Source organism: Kryptolebias marmoratus, linkage group LG23, assembly GCF_001649575.2.
Source record: "Kryptolebias marmoratus isolate JLee-2015 linkage group LG23, ASM164957v2, whole genome shotgun sequence".
Classification (NCBI taxonomy): domain Eukaryota; kingdom Metazoa; phylum Chordata; class Actinopteri; order Cyprinodontiformes; family Rivulidae; genus Kryptolebias; species Kryptolebias marmoratus.
In genome coordinates this window covers 9225328-9241324 of record NC_051452.1, presented here as the reverse complement: position 1 = coordinate 9241324, position 15997 = coordinate 9225328, and the positions used below count along the sequence as shown (strand labels likewise).

The 15997-nt window shown below is 40.6% G+C and overlaps 1 protein-coding gene and 1 non-coding gene across 2 annotated transcripts in view; both read left to right on the top strand.

Annotated features, from left to right (window-relative positions):
- LOC108245018 (N-chimaerin) overlaps positions 1 to 10127 on the top strand; it is a 16678-nt gene extending 6551 nt beyond the window's left edge. The window contains exons 7-15 of the mRNA XM_017431646.3: positions 1668 to 1794; positions 1874 to 2035; positions 4971 to 5048; positions 6083 to 6167; positions 6463 to 6636; positions 6913 to 6990; positions 7064 to 7201; positions 8430 to 8535; positions 8622 to 10127. Coding sequence (XP_017287135.1) covers positions 1668 to 1794; positions 1874 to 2035; positions 4971 to 5048; positions 6083 to 6167; positions 6463 to 6636; positions 6913 to 6990; positions 7064 to 7201; positions 8430 to 8535; positions 8622 to 8793 — 1120 coding nt within the window. The 3' untranslated portion in view covers positions 8794 to 10127. The remainder of the gene's footprint in view (positions 1 to 1667; positions 1795 to 1873; positions 2036 to 4970; positions 5049 to 6082; positions 6168 to 6462; positions 6637 to 6912; positions 6991 to 7063; positions 7202 to 8429; positions 8536 to 8621) is intronic.
- Positions 10128 to 11335: 1208 nt separating this feature from the next.
- Positions 11336 to 11408, top strand: trnam-cau. The gene has a single exon. It is a non-coding gene; the product is annotated as a tRNA-Met (tRNA).
- Positions 11409 to 15997: the final 4589 nt, after the last annotated feature.

The window sequence follows — 15997 nt, the reverse complement described above, 5'->3', positions numbered from 1 at the left end:
GGGGGGGGGGGGGGGGGGGGGGTGTTAATGATCTACGAGTGCAGTCATTTTTTACAAACGAGCCGATAAAAGTGCTGACCCACTTCAGAGTTTTCTGACTTTTTTTCTGTTTTTTTTTAAAGGCTTTAACATTTTTTTTGTGTGTATGCCCTTTTATTTTTGATTCATTCTTTCTACAAAATATGTGTCCTATAAATCTATTTGTTGCATAGGATGAAATAATAATGGAGGCAGTTTGAGGTTCAACATTGTCTTGCTGAAACATGCAAGGCCTTCCCTGAAAAACCGCCCGGATGGGAGCGCGTGTTGTTCCAAGAGAGGCACTAATGCACCCCCATGCCATCAGGGAGGCAGGCTTTTCAACTGGTCCCTCTCCTCTTCAGTACTGAGGCACCAGCAGTTTCCAGATTGCTCCACCTGTTTTAGATGGTGGTAAACCTCTGCCCATCTTTACTTCTGACAGATCCCGCCTCTCTAAAATCCTCTTTTTAAACCTCTTACTGACCTGTTGCTAATAACCATTAATTTGTTGTAAAATACTCCTCTAGTTGTGTATTTGTACCACGTACTTTTACAGCCTTTGGTTGCCATTTTTTTAGGGTTACTCTCATAAAATTCAAAATAACCATATTTTTTTCAAGAAAATTCTGCAATTTCTTAGCCTCAACCTTTCATATGTTTACCGTGTTCTTCTGTGAGTAAAATATGGCTTTATTAGATTTTATTAGATTCTGATTATATGTACATTTTACACATCGTCCCAACCTTTTTTGGAGTTGGAGTTGTATTCGGTAAGGTGATTTTTATCGAATATTTGTACAAAAATTAGCTTCTGAAGTCTGCAAATAAGTATCTGAGCGTGATGCAAACAGCGCGACTAAATTCAGGGCGGAGGGTTTTGTCTCGACCGTCTCAGTCCTCAGACCTGAAGATTATTGACGATTTACGAATCGGCTTCAAGTTAGGGATCAACCAATTGTTGTTGTTTTTTTAAAGGGCATCTTGTTTTTACACCATTAAAATCAACAGTTTAATATTCATACACATTACAATCTTCTCGATTTTTAGAGAAAATAAAGTATTAACTGCTTTTAATTAAGTCATTCGGAGCGGGTCACATTCTTACCTGTACTACAGTTAAATGAGGACTCGCTTTGAGTCTTTTTAAAGCGTAAACTTACCACTAATTTAACTGTAAAAGTAATATTTCCTCTCTAATCTAACAAATACACAGCACTCTGAATGGTAAGAGTTAAGATTTTATGTTTTTTTTTCTGGTAAATACAACAAAAATCAGGCCAACTTCCTTTAATGTCTGCTGGTGTTGTGCTGAAAAAACCCATCCTGTTACAGGAAGTACATTAACAGATTAATGAGTATAAAGTGTAGGAATAATGTGCTTATGGTTTAATAATTGGCCCAATAAATTGGCTGACGGGTTAGTTGGTCTACCTCTATCTCAAACCAGCCATACATAAAAAACATTTGTTTTTTGGCAGAAAACTATAATATAAACACTCTTTACTAACAGTGATGCTTTCTGTGGGAACATTGGGATGCACTGACCATGTAAGCAACACTGAAACATGTTCGTTTGTCACGACTTTACAGATGTGCTCCATTTTTGCCATCTTTCTCCGTTTCCTCTCCCCTCCGCGTCATCCCAGGTTCGGGAACCAGACGAGGAACTTCCGCCTCTATCACGACGGGAAGCACTTCGTTGGCGAGAAGAGGTTCGAGTCCATCCACGACCTGGTGACGGACGGCCTCATCACGCTCTACATCGAGACCAGGGTGCGTGTCCGTCGGTTCGTCTCAAAACATTGAGTGAATCCGTCGCGTTCGCTCGGTGACCCAATCTCCCAAATCTCAGGCAGCGGAGTACATCGCGAAGATGACGATAAACCCCATCTACGAGCACGTGGGCTACACCACCCTCAACCAGGAGCCCGCGCTGAAGAAGCATCTGCCGCACAGCCCCGAGGCGCCCGACGGACCCGCTCCGGTGAAGGACGACTGCATCAGAGAGGAGAGGGTAAGGACGAACGCAGCTGAGACAGCGGCGAGAACCAAACAGCTTTCATTGATCTGAAACAAATGGAACCAACTTCTCCCAATGCTGCACTCAAAACTCAAAGAAAGTGTCGACATTTAGGAACACTACAAACGTTAAGGGTTGTTTAAAATGCAGAATGATCCATTTTTAAAATGGAAAAATGTGCAAGAACTTCCTCAAAAGCATCGCCTTCTTTCTTGCACGCCGTCCTGAAAGCCTTTTTTAAACCAAGGCTGGTTCGGACATATGTCTCTTTAGGGTCGATTTTGTTCATTTTTGCCACTCTTCTTTAAGATCAGACACGAAGCGCGAGTCTTGGCCGATTCTGAGGAGGAGCTTGAGCTGAGGCAGTCCGCAGTTTTCTTTAAAAGCGTGCGGATGCACTTACGTAAGAAATCATTTCAGATTCTGTTTCTGCACACAAAGAGATGAATCATTAATGAGAGGAGCTGGAGATGTTCTGGAGGCAGTGGACTCGGGTTTGGAGCATTTGGCTTCTCCGTCACCGGGCCTGCACCTGTGTCATAAAACGTTACGTCACGGCAAAACTAGTTGTAAAAAATATAAAAATAAAAATGCTATAAAAAAAGCTATAAAAATGTGTTTTTGGGAAGTTTTAGAAGCCCTCCTGTGAACTGAAGTGAGGGTAAAGGTGAGGACAGTTGAATGCAGCAGTAGGACGGATGCTCCACAGTTCAGGAACATGGTGGAAAGAGGAGGAGGAGGAGGAGGAGGATGGATGCAGAGGAGAGATGGCCTCCAGCCAAGAGCTCTGCAGTAAAATTACATAACAGCAGTTTGCCCGCAGAAAGTACATAAGACTCCGGCTTGTCGTTGGCTCGTTAACTTTCATTCAGCCGCGAGCTCATTAAGAGTTTCCTTCCAGAAGAAACTTTGCGGCGTTGGTGGAGTATTTGGGAGGAGGTGAGCGGGGAAACTCGCCTGCGAACCCCCCCCCCGAATGGAGCATGTGTAGCGAGTTGAACTGCCACCTCGTGTGACCTGCGGTGCATGGCTGCCTCCGCTGCACCTCATACATCACTGTCCCTGTGTGTGTGTGTGTGTGTGTGTGTGTGGGGTGGGAGGTGGTCCAGCGTACGTGTGTGCTTTGGTAATTGGGTGGATTTGCAGACAAAGCAGCGCCGTCTGTGACATTGAGACCGGGGGAAGACTTCAGAAATACACATTTCATCGTTTCTCTCCTCTTTCATGATGAGTTTCAAAGCACCTCCGTGGGAGATACAGATGATTATATTTAAAAGCTGCAACGAGAAGACGTTGCTTACAGCTCGTAAAAATGATTTGAGGAGATGAGGCATTAAAAAGTAATGACTGAGCTTCTGCTAGCAGCTGTTTTCTTCCCATTCAGCAAAATCCACGATCATTTCTTACCGCTTACTGACTGTAACGCGGTCGGTTTTACAAACACTGAGCTAAAATCTGACGTGGTAGTAGCTGAGAGTCATCTCGACATGTACTCACGAGTGCCGCAGATGATATGAATTCCTTTAACGGGTACTAGGGCTTTAATTTAATGGCATTTGATGATGAAAATCTATGTTTTTTGGGTGATATTTCTTTAAAGAATCACAAACGACTTGAATTTCAAACAAATCAAACATTTAAAAAGTAAAATAAAATACCCCGAACTACATTAGATGGTGCAGTTTGAGAGCATTTACTGCAGGAGGATTTCTGAATTATGGGTATGCACTTTTAGTCGCACACTTTACTCAACAAATCTGAGCTAAAATACATCAAAACTGTCCGATTTCTAATTCCCAAACGGCTCTTACACGCTTGTTGCCATTATTGACCTGTTTTCAGTCACTTCAGTTGTTTCCGTAGGCATTTAGTAGCCTTTTTTTTATTTTTTACCCGTCTGTGTCATTGCTGTGAGTGCCTGTAAAGCACCTCTGTTAATTAGACATGGATATCAAGTGTGTTTCTATAAGAATTCAGCCTTGTTTTGTTATTTGAACACGTTTGTTGCAGATGGGTGGTGTTAAAGGTTAGGAACCTCAGGCGCTCGTGGGCAGACAAAAGGATGGAGGGGAACACAAAGTGTGAAGGAATGAATAAAATAACAGCTTGTTTCTCGTCTCTTCCCTCATGGGACAGTCGCGGTGGCAGAACTGGTGGCGAACAACAAGAACCGCCGGGCCGTGATTGGCTCGTGCCTCTCTCGTCGTGACCTGTTAAATTCCTCCATTACTGCATCGTAGCCCAGCCTTCCCCCTCCTCCCTCCTCCTCCTCCTCCTCCTGTCTCTCTCAGCCTCTGTCTCCTCCTCCCTGCCTCCGCTGCCTCCGCCCGGTGAATGTAGAGAGGATGGAGGAGGCAGATTAACACGCCAAGCCATGTGGGCAGAGGCGCTCACCTACGAGAGGCTCGAGGATCCTGCCGCATCAGTTCCATCCGTTGGGATTTTACGGACACCCTCTGAGAAGAAGAGTTGTTTTTATCTTGACTTTTTACGTCTCAGGGCTGGTTTGAAATAGGCTTTTTGTGTTTTTTGTTATGAAAGTGGAGCTTTAATCTGATTGGCTGATCTTTGTTGTAGTAAAACGACAGGACTGGTCTCAGTTCGGGACGCTGTTTAGCGTAACTGCTGTGTTTTCTTATCAACTTCTCCGGGAGCAGTTTTAAATTTCGTTTCCTTCCACGCGAATCGAGGCGCTCACAGCTCAGCTATGCCGAGCCGCGAGTCGCACGTTGTCAAAAAGGGTAAAAAGCGGGCGAAGAAGAAAACGAGTCCGAAGGGCTCTTTGTTCACCGCCGCGCTTGGCCTGAACACCAGCGCCGGTTCGATTCCCTCCCTGCCCGACCCCGTCCACCGGACGCCGGCCCCCTCCAAACCCGCCTCCCCCGCTTCCACTTTCTGGCAACCAATCAGGTCCTTTGCCCTTTCGCAGCTCACCTCCCTGGTGCGGCGGGCCACCCTGAGGGAGAGCGACCTGGCGCCCAAGTACGAGAAGGTCCACAACTTCAAGGTGAGACGCTCCTTTCTTCTTCTTCTTCTTCTTCTTCTTCTTCTTCTTCTTCTTCTTCTTGTGTGAAAGTGAGCTGCCTGACTGACGGGTTCAGCTCATTTTACTGTGAGAGAACCACAAAAAATAAAAAATAAAACCATCTACGAGGGCTTTTTTTTAGTGATTTCCATTCTGACTGCGAGCAGCCATTAATGAGGAGCGAAAAGGTCAGAACCACGGCATCCTGAGCGCCACACACACACACACAAAGAGCCCCATGAGGATGGAAGTTATTAGCATTTTAATATGAAGAGCCAATTGGTGCAATAAATGAGCTGATAACAACTCTGAATTTTCTCCAAGCGCCCTTTCAGCGCTCCTGTGTCTCTATCAGTTTCTGCTGCCTGTATTTAAGATTACTGCAGGGGTTTGGGTAAAACCTGACCCAGTCTGTCTTGTCAGGGTCATTTCCCCCGCACCTTTATCCGTCTAATGTTATATTCTGCTCCTTTTATCTGTCTGTTAGCGAAACATCTCACGAACCACTGGGCGGATTTTCTTTTAATTAGATTTTCAAGGCAACCTAGTTCAAGATGGCCGCCACAGCCATATAAATGGCTACAGCTCAGTCAGTTTTACAGATCTTGAGTTAAAATCTGGAGTGGTAGTAGCTGAGAGTCATCCCCGACACGCAGCCCGAGCTCCGATCGATCGATTATAATGTTTTAAAACATTAAATTTTGGATTTGACCCCGTTTGTCTGTTAGCAAAACATCTCACGAACCACTGGAGCCATTGGAGTCGACCTGATTCAAGATGGCTGCCACGGCTAACTGATCTCAGCCAACAGAAATGGCTGTAATTCAGTCAGTTTTACAGATTTAACTTTGTCATTTTTCAAAATAAGAGCTGAGATTCTCACGTTGTGCCGCTCAAACGTGATCATTGGGTTCATCTGACAAATCCTGTTTATTATTTATATGTCGCTGCTTGGAAGTACAAGAGAAAATCATCACATTTAACCCGAATTTTCCCCTTTTTGTGTCTTTATTTAGGTTCATACGTTCAGGGGCCCCCACTGGTGCGAGTACTGTGCCAACTTCATGTGGGGTCTGATCGCTCAGGGCGTGAAATGTGCAGGTATTCAGCTTCTTGTCCTCCAGCGTCCTCTTCCACGTCTCTTCCCCCCTTCTTTCTTTCTTTCTTTTCCTTCTTTAGTCACTTTTGCTGCTGACTCATCCGCCGCGTTCTCTCGAGTTTGAAATGTTAAAAAGTCCCCTCGGTGCCAAAGAACGCGCCGTCAGTGCAATGATTATCGAGCGTGGGGTGCTTCTGCAAACACCCACGCCTAAACTCCGCTGTAATCCCGCTCGAAGCGCCGCCGCCGTCGGGATTAGTCATGCGACTTGATCTGACGTGCGTCTCCCTTTGCCAGACTGCGGCCTGAACGTCCACAAGCAGTGCTCCAAAGTCGTGCCGAACGACTGCCAGCCGGACCTCCGGCACGTCAAGAAGGTGTACAGCTGTGACCTGACCACGCTGGTTAAAGCCCACAACACCAAGAGGCCGATGGTGGTTGACATGTGCATCCAGGAAATCGAGGCTCGAGGTGAGAATCAGAGGTTTTTCTTTTTTTTCAAATAAAGACGGAGGAGAGAACGATAATGTGTGACTGTGTGCCGCACATTTACCCCTCAGGAGGTCTGATTGGTCACAGCAGACAGAAATTTACCGACTCAGATTGGAGCTCTGACTGAAATTGATGCGTTTGATCGATCGGGAGCAACGCTTGATGGAGGAAGACGGGCAACTGATGTCATCTATCATCCTTTATTAAAATCACTTCTTAATCGTCAAACTTTTCGTTATGTTTTCCATCCTGCAGGTCTTCAGTCGGAGGGTCTGTACAGAATATCAGGCTTCAGTGAGCTGATAGAGGATGTCAAGCTGGCCTTTGATCGAGGTGAGCATCATAAATTTAACTCGATTTAGTTTATTTGTGTCACTCGATGTCCCTGAACGATTCCCTCCCGCAGATGGAGAAAAGGCGGACATTTCCTCCAACGCTTACGAAGACATCAACATCATCACCGGCGCCCTGAAGCTCTACTTCAGAGAGCTGCCCATTCCCCTCATCACATACGATGCCTACCCACGATTCGTAGAGGCTGGAAGTAGGTGTCCGCTCTGTCTTTGCCTTATTAAAGTTATTAAAGTTCAAAGTTTGAGACTATTTGGACCTCAAATGCTGCAGAGGCTCTGCTTTTTAATCACATCTTTGGGGCAAAAATCTATGCAAAAGGTGGAAAAACATTTGCCACAAATAAATTTGGAAGTTAGCATTGTCCTAAATGTCCACAACTGATTTGTTCACGTTACATCCATTTTATTTATTTCAACGGGTCGGGGAATGAGTCTCTGCCTCACCCGGAGGAGTCCAAGTATCTGGGAGTCTTGTTCCTGAGTGATAGATCAACAGCTCGGGGCCTCGTCTGCTTCGATTAGTCGTGGTGAAGAAAGAGTTCAGTCGAAAGGCAAAACTCTGCATTTCCCGATCCATTTATGTTCCAACCCTCACTTACAGTCATGAGGTTTGGATCATGACTGAAAGAACGAGGTCCTGGATCCTGGATCCAAGCTCGGAGTAGAGCCGCTGCTCCTCCTTATCGAAAGGAGTCAGCTGAGGTGGTGCTGATCTGATTAGGAGGCCTCCTGGACGCCTTCTTGGAGGTTTTTCAGGGATGTCCCCACTGGGACGAGACCTGCAGACCCAGAACTCTCTGGAGGGATTATGGATCCCCTCCGTTCTGGGAATGCCTCAGGATCCTCCAGGAGGGGCTGGAGAGTCTTTCTGGTCCATCCTGGACCTGTTGTCTACGAGACCCGCTTCAAATGCATGGAGACGAGAAGCCAAAAGGGAGCCTAAAATGTTGATTATTGAACAAAGAAAACAAGAGTTCAGGCGTTGCTGAGGATTCATATTCTAGGATTGTCCTGTTATCTGCTCCTCCTGGAGGGACGTTGTGTCCACAATCAGATCCATTATCACAACAAAGATTAACTTTACTTTCAGAGTTATGTGTTTAGGAAATATGTCAGGTGGGCTCAAGAGAGGGGAAAGAAACTTATTACAGATATTACCATCTGGGAGTGAAACGAGCTATAACCAAATAAATGTCTGAACAAAGAACCACCAATACTTAATGAATGAGAGAAAAAAAAAGACATTTTCTCTAAGAATGTTGGAAAAACTGGATGTCATCTAACAGCCTGAAGTGGTATTTAAAGCACCTTGTTGTGAAACCTGATGAAGATCTTCCCCTCAAACTGTGACCTCTGACCTTTTATAGTTCTGCGCTTGGCGTTTAATCTTTTGCGTGTTTTTTTTTTTTTTTTTTTCAGAAATCACAGATTCAGAGAAACGTCTGGAATCGCTCCACGAGGCCCTGAAGCTGCTGCCGCCGGCTCACTTCGAGTCGCTGCGATACCTCATGGCTCACCTGAAGAGGTGCGGACACGGAAACTGGCGCCGCTGCGGTCAAACTGTCGTTTACTGACCTCACGTGTCGTAATCGTCTCCTCCTCTCCGTCCAGAGTCACCGACTACGAGAAGGACAACCTGATGTCCAGCGAGAACCTGGGCATAGTCTTCGGCCCGACGCTGATGAGGGCCCCCGAGCTGGACGCCATGACGGCGCTCAACGACATCAGATACCAGAGGCTGGTGGTGGAGACGCTCATCACCAACGAGGACGTCTTGTTCTGAGAGGAAAGGGGCGGGGCCTTCAAACGAGGAACAGACTCGGGGTGAAGAAGGAAGAAACGTGCGAGACGCTAGAAAATAAAAGTGGGTAAAAACGGAAAAAAAAATGAAGTTAGAGGGGAGATAAAACAGACTTTTAATGTAATTTTCCCCACAATCCAACTTGAAGATCCTAAAATTGATCATTTAACCCCTGATCTGCATTCAGAGGGACTCATTAATGGAAGAATTTTAAGAAAATTACCTAAATTTTGCTTTTCTCCTCCTTAAATGGATGCCTTGACTTAATTATTTTCGTTAAATTGTCTTTTTTTAATATTACCATGAAAAGATTTACAAATATTAACGTTCCTGGTGGTAACCGTCGTCCTTTAAATGCATCACGAGGAGTTTTTTTTAATTTATTTACAGAAAATGACGAATTAGGAACCAAAACTTAAATCGTCTCAGTCATTATTCTTGGTTAATTTACTCTTTTGTTTGTTGTCAAGGTGTCCGTTTAACCCGCAGACTTTATGAAAGTAGACAGCAGGATGAATGAATGATAACAGCGACTCGCTCGTTCATAAAGACAGAAAGAAAAAGAAGCATGTATTCATTCCTCAGAGTCGATCTGAAGTGATTTGGACCTATTTCTGTTTTCATTCCTCTCTTTGTTTTTTTTGCTTTTCAGCGCCGTCTTCTGCTCTTCATACAAACAAATCCGATTTTTAGATGTTAAAAATGTTCTTTTTTGTCATTTTATCGGCTTTTAATTAGGTGAAAGTCTGTCTTGCTGTGTACATCCACTGAAGGAAGTTCTCGTTTTTGACTCTGAATCTGTGAAACGGGAGTTCAAACCTGAAGAAGGAAATTTTTTTTTTAGTTGAATCTTTTAAATCTTTTTCTGCAGATCCGATGAAAACATTAACGCACCAATGTGAGGATTTTCAGTATTGCTTTTAGAAGATGTCGATAATCATTTCTGATATGAAGGAGCGTAATTTCCACATACTTTGTTTAAACTCGTGCCATTTGAAGGAATGAAGCTGCAGATTTGATGCCTTTTTGCTTTTAACCCCTCGCTTTACCTAAATCTGCCCCCATTTTTGTCGGGGGTCACCGTTCGAGAAATGAAGTAAACGATAAAAGAACCATTTTTTTTTAAAAACCTAAGCTTTACGTCGTAAGTATGAGCTAACGTTGGACTAACTCTGTGAACCTCAGTGATCTGTGACACCCGCTTTTTTTAGCATCATGAAATGTCCTTTTTTTTTAATTAATGTCATTGCTGTAAAGTATTTTCTATATGGTTTATGCATGGTGAAATTAAATTATTAAAAACTGCTTTCAATTCATGGTTGTAATGTGGTTTATAATATTAAAAAAAAAGTGCTTTAAGTGCATTAAACTTGGAAAAATAATAAATTACAAATATAAATAAGCAGAAAAAATGATCAAAATCAGTGGTTGTGATTTGAAATTACACATATTGATGCTTATTACAGCTTATACTCACAATTTATTAAACTATTGTTTAAATTTTATTTCTTTTGTCCCATTTATTGTGTGAAATAAAACGAATTGACTAAGTCCTGGCTCATAAAACGTGAATAGATGACAAATTTGAAGCCTAACTTAAGCTAAAATATACTTTAACTGCCTTAAAATATTAAAAAATAAGCAGGTAAAACAAAAATACTGACTCAAAACTACCACAACTGTCCACAAATTGCACATGAATTGATGCTTTTTGCAGCTTAGACCTACAGTTTATGAAAGTATTGTTTAAAATTTGTTTTTTGTTTCATTTATTATGCATAAATACTATTAACGGAATACAAACACGCAGAAAGTGATCAAAGTCTGCTTTAAAATTAAACAATTTAAACAGAGAAAGGATGAGTGGTTTTCTCGATTTAGATTTTTAAAACATCATGCAGCTTTTAATTGAATAGCTTATCTGCATAAATGTAAAAATCTTGTCACATTACTAAACATTACTAAAATTCCAACAACAAACCTGTTTACAGTCACAACAAAACAAGCTTATAACGCGAGTCATAGTTAATAACGGCTTAAAAAATTTACAGAACAGCTTTAAAAGATTGTTTTAAGTGTATATGCAGTGTACAATAGATAGAACTGCTGTTCAAAGCACTTTAAACTGCCTTGTTGCTGAAAAGTGCTGTATAAATAAACAAATTTGACTCGTATCTAGTGTTAAATGTGATAAAGAGCTGCATAAATATAATTAACCCCGACACAGATTATTAAGTGCAGAAATAAACAAGAGGAATTAAATTAATGCCAGTTTGTGGGCGCTGGAACCGCTTTGCTGCCATCTGGTGGACAATGTCATACATTACAACTAGTGAATAGAAAACGGAGTTTGAATGCACGAACGGCATTTTGGGTAATTTGTTGTTTGTCTCTTTAAGCCATATTTGGGTAGAAAGCAATGCTGATAAAACAACTTGAATATTATCAAACAAAATCAGAACACTTTTTAGTCAAAGATGACAAAGCTGCCTATAAAAATTCAACTTTTGCGTTCATGATGCGGGCCTCGTTGGCGCAGTAGGCAGCGCGTCAGTCTCATAATCTGAAGGTCGTGAGTTCGAGCCTCACACGGGGCATCGTTTTTTGTTTTTCTTTGTATTTTTTTTGCTGAATTTAATGCTTAAAAAGTAACGCTTAACTCTAAGAAGCTAATTCCCCCTGAAGTACCATCCGTCTCGAACAGGTAAGCTTTGTTCTGAGGAACATCTAGTTTAGGATGTTGCGACTTTGGCGATTCTTTTGATCTTAGGGCGTTTTTCTCCTATCTTGGGTTGTTGTGCACATATTTAATAGATACATACGTCTAAAATTGAAGCACCCTAACACATTATTAGGTGACGTTTTAAGGAGAACTCTGTGACATGGTACATTAGTCTGCATTTCTCCTCCAATAGCCTTCGCCCCTCTCCATTCTCACATTGAACGGTTTACCCAATGTCGCACCACTTCACAATGGGCCGAGCCTATCAGTGTCCGAGCTCACAATGGAAGTCGGCCAATCAGTATTTATTCACAGTAAAAGACCGTAGATGACATTAAAATATACTGTATCAAGTTTATAGTATACAGTATAATTTAATAAATTTATTTAAATGTATCCCTAGAACAGAAAACAAAATTAAATAAGCTCTTAATCAATGAAGTTTTTAAAAATATCGCTTTTTTGGCAAATAAAAAGTGCTGCGTTTGAATTTACAGTACTACACTATTTGCACAAAAAAGTGATAAAAACTTTTTTAAGATGTTACTTTCAGTAATACTAAAAAACTTTATCAATGGGAAGAGCGATGAAAAGTTCCACTTCTTTGACGGCTCTCACTGTCTTCCAACGGTTATTTTTTAACGTAAATAAAATCTCTTTTTAAAATTTTTTTTTTAATTTTTTTTTTTATTTGATTAAATGGTAATAACAAACAGTATACAAGAACTCGCAGAGGTACAAAGAACATTGCAAGTTAGTTACATAAAGAAATAAATAAAGAAATAAACAAGGCAACGACAGTAAGGCATATAAATTAAAAAGCAAGAGAAGGTAAAACAAAAGAAGGGCAGAGATACTTGCAGTTACTTTTTTTTGCATAAACAGACTTCAAAAGTTTCAATGAGGTGTAATACAATTTAAATTGATTGAGAAAAGAAACAAAACAAGGGGTAGAATCTCTCTTAATCTCAGGAATGTCATCAATTTTAAGGGACAGCCACCTTTTAATATCACCCCATAGTTTAGAAGAAAAGGGACAAGAAAAAAATAGATGATTAAGTGATTCTTCTGGACAATCACAAAAGGCACAACATGTTAAATCAAATTTAAATCTTTTATGCAAAAATTCTGCCACTGGGTAAATATTATGAGAGATTTTGAAGTGAGTCTCTTTAACTTTGGGTGAAACTGGCCATTTAACATACCTGGAGAAAGCCTTCTCAATTATAGACGAATTGGGTGTTACCAAGATATAGTTATTGTAATCATTAAAAAATTTAGATTTGAAAGCAGTCACAAGTAAAGCATTATTGCACTTTCTATCAGTCACAATATATTCCCCAACTTTCAATTTGGGTAAGGATGCAACAACCTTTGAATATCTTAAGGTGTTTTGGATGAGATGGATCAGAGCCACAGGAATAGCTTTGCATACTTTAAGATATTCATTACAAGAACAATTCAGATTAAATTTATTAATAAAATCTCTATGATTTAACAACAAACCATCACTACCCATTAAGTCAGTTACAAATAAAATACCTTTTTCATACCAGTCAGCTTTAAAAATAGATTTTCTATTTATTAATATTGATCTGTTGTTCCACACTATGGATCCATGTGGGGTAAAATTGTGGGTGAAAACCATTTTCCAGAAATGCAGAACTTGTTTATGAAAATTAGACAGTAAAATAGGAATCTTGGTTAATTCAAAATCACATTTTATTCTAAATGAACCAATCAGAGCCTCAAAATCTAAGGCTCTAATTCCTCCCTTGTTATAATCTTTAATAAGATGAGATCGTCGTAAATAATGAGTTTTGTTCCTCCAGATAAACTGAAAGATTATTGAGTTAGTTTTCCTAATATTTTTGTCAGAGATAAAAACAGAATGGCAAGGATAAATTAATTTGGATACTCCCTCAGCTTTGGATAAAAGAGTTCGTCCAAAAATAGGTCTCTAGTTAACCAACGGCTCAGGGATTTCTTCATATTAGCCAAGCAACTTTCAATGTTTTCCTCTTCTCTTCTAGTATTATTATTTGAGATCAATAATCCCAGATATTGAACCTCAGACTTAACTGTGATGGAGGCAACAGACGCATCAGAGCAGGAATGGATCGGCAGAAGTTCACATTTATTAATATTGAGAGACAAACCAGACGCTCCGGAAAACATAAAAATGGATTTTAGCGCGATGTTTACCATAGTTTTATCCCTTAGAAAAATTGTTGTGTCGTCAGCAAATTGACTTATTTTGAACTCCTTAACAAGAAATTCAATACCATGCAAATATGAAGTTTTCATAATTAGAAGGGTAAGCATTTGAGTTGTTAATATAAACAATTTAGGTGAAATTGGGCAGCCCTGCCTGATTCCTCTACACATAGAGAAACTTGGGGTCATACTAGTTCCCATGGAAACTGAGCTATTTATATCACTATAAAATAATCTGATTATATTGCAAAATTTCTCTCCAAAGCCAAAAAATTTCAATGTTTTTATAATGAAGCCGTGTTCCAGTGAGTCAAATGCTTTAAAAAAATCCAGGAATAGAATCAAACTGTCTCTTTCAATAAAATTACAATAATCAATCATGTCAAAAATCAGTCTAGTATGATGATGGATATTTCTTCCTTTTATAAACGCTGACTGGCATTCATTAATAATCGTACCTAATCCACTATTTAAGCGATTGGCATAAACAAGAGCTAGAATTTTGTAGTACATAAAAGAGTGATGGGTCTCCAATTTCCTAGTAATAAAGGATCTTTCTTGGCTTTGGGGATTAGAGTAATCAAACCTCGTTTCATGGTGGGAGAGAGATTATTGTTTGAAATGCATTCCAACAAGGCGTCAAATAATAGTTTACGTAAATCTTTCCAAAAGAAGGTATAAAATTCAGTGGTAAACCCATCTAGACCTGGGGATTTAGCCTTTGCCAATTGTTGTATTGCTACGTCAAGCTCTTCAATATTTAAGTCATCATCCATGAGGTTTTTAAAATCGATATCAATTTTTTCAACACATTCCTGAAGTTCATCAAAAAAAGACTGGCAATTGGATTCAGAATATTTAGAGCAATAAAGATCACTATAAAATTTTTTAATTGTTAGATTTATTAAATCAGGGTCTTCAGTGATGCTGCCATTAATAAGTAGCTTTCCAATCTTCTTTTTTGGTTGTCTTTGTTTCTCAAGATTGAAAAAATATGAAGAATTTTTCTCACCGTCCTCAATCCACCGAGCCCTAGAGCGAATGAAAGCCCCTCTTGCTTTATCTAGAAAAAGATCATCTAGTTGGGATTTGAACACATCAAGCTCACTCAGCTCTTCAGAAGATAAAACAGATTTTGAACATAGGGAATTAATATTGCTAATAAGTTGGGATTGTTTCTGTCTCCTCAGCTTAGAAACAAGTTTACCCGTCTTTATTGCTGCCGTCCTAACATTAAATTTAAACCACTCCCACTTATTTAAGGGAGACATATTCATTACTGAAATATCTTTAATGAGGTTCAGGATTTCTGAACAAAAAGTTTTATTATTCAGTAGATTACTATTAAACTTCCAAGCTAAGATTGAAGGTGGTTTAGATTTATTTAGAGAGAGACACAAGGTAACTGAACAATGATCTGTTAGAGGAGCCGCTGACATTTCAGTTAGAAATATTATTTACCATATTATGAGGGATTAACCAATAATCTAGCCTAGAGCATTGACCATTTCCAGAAGGGTTGAACCAGGAGTATTGTCTAGAAATAGGATTTCTAATTCTCCAGCAAAATCAACACCTCTCACTCCGCCATCTTAACGTAAATAAAATCTGTAACTTGTTTCCTTGTTTGTGGGGGAGGCGGGTTTCAAATAGAGCTTGACCCCGATTGGCCGACTTCCATTGTGAGCTCGGACACTGATAGGCTCGGTCCATTGTGAAGTGGTGCGACATTGGGTAAACCGCTCAATGTGAGAATGAAGAGGGGCGAAGGCTATTGGAGGAGAAATGCCGACTAACGTGAGCAAAGTACGGGCTCGAGATAGGAACGATAATCTGCTTGGGGGGAGAAAGGAGAGAGCGGGGAAGGGAAGAAAGGGCAACACAGCGGCGGACTCTAGGGTCGCGAGTTCAATCCCACCTGTCGCCATGTTATGTTTTAATGAAAAAGTTTCCCGTTAATAAAGTTTGGTGTTAATGAAAGTCAGTGGCGCCGGATTCATTTTCTAGGTGGGGGGGCCACCGGAGTGTTTCGTCACCTTATTAATTTTACATGCATCGGATCATCGTCTAACATCAATAAAAATTGAATAATGAATCAGCTATGACTTTTTGTTCCAGTATATTATTATGAATAATGATAATTAGTTTAACCAACCAACAGCTTTATAAATGACCACAATAAAAGTAAACACAGGTAAATAACATGCGCACGGGCACAGATGGAATAATCCAACATCTGAGCAACAG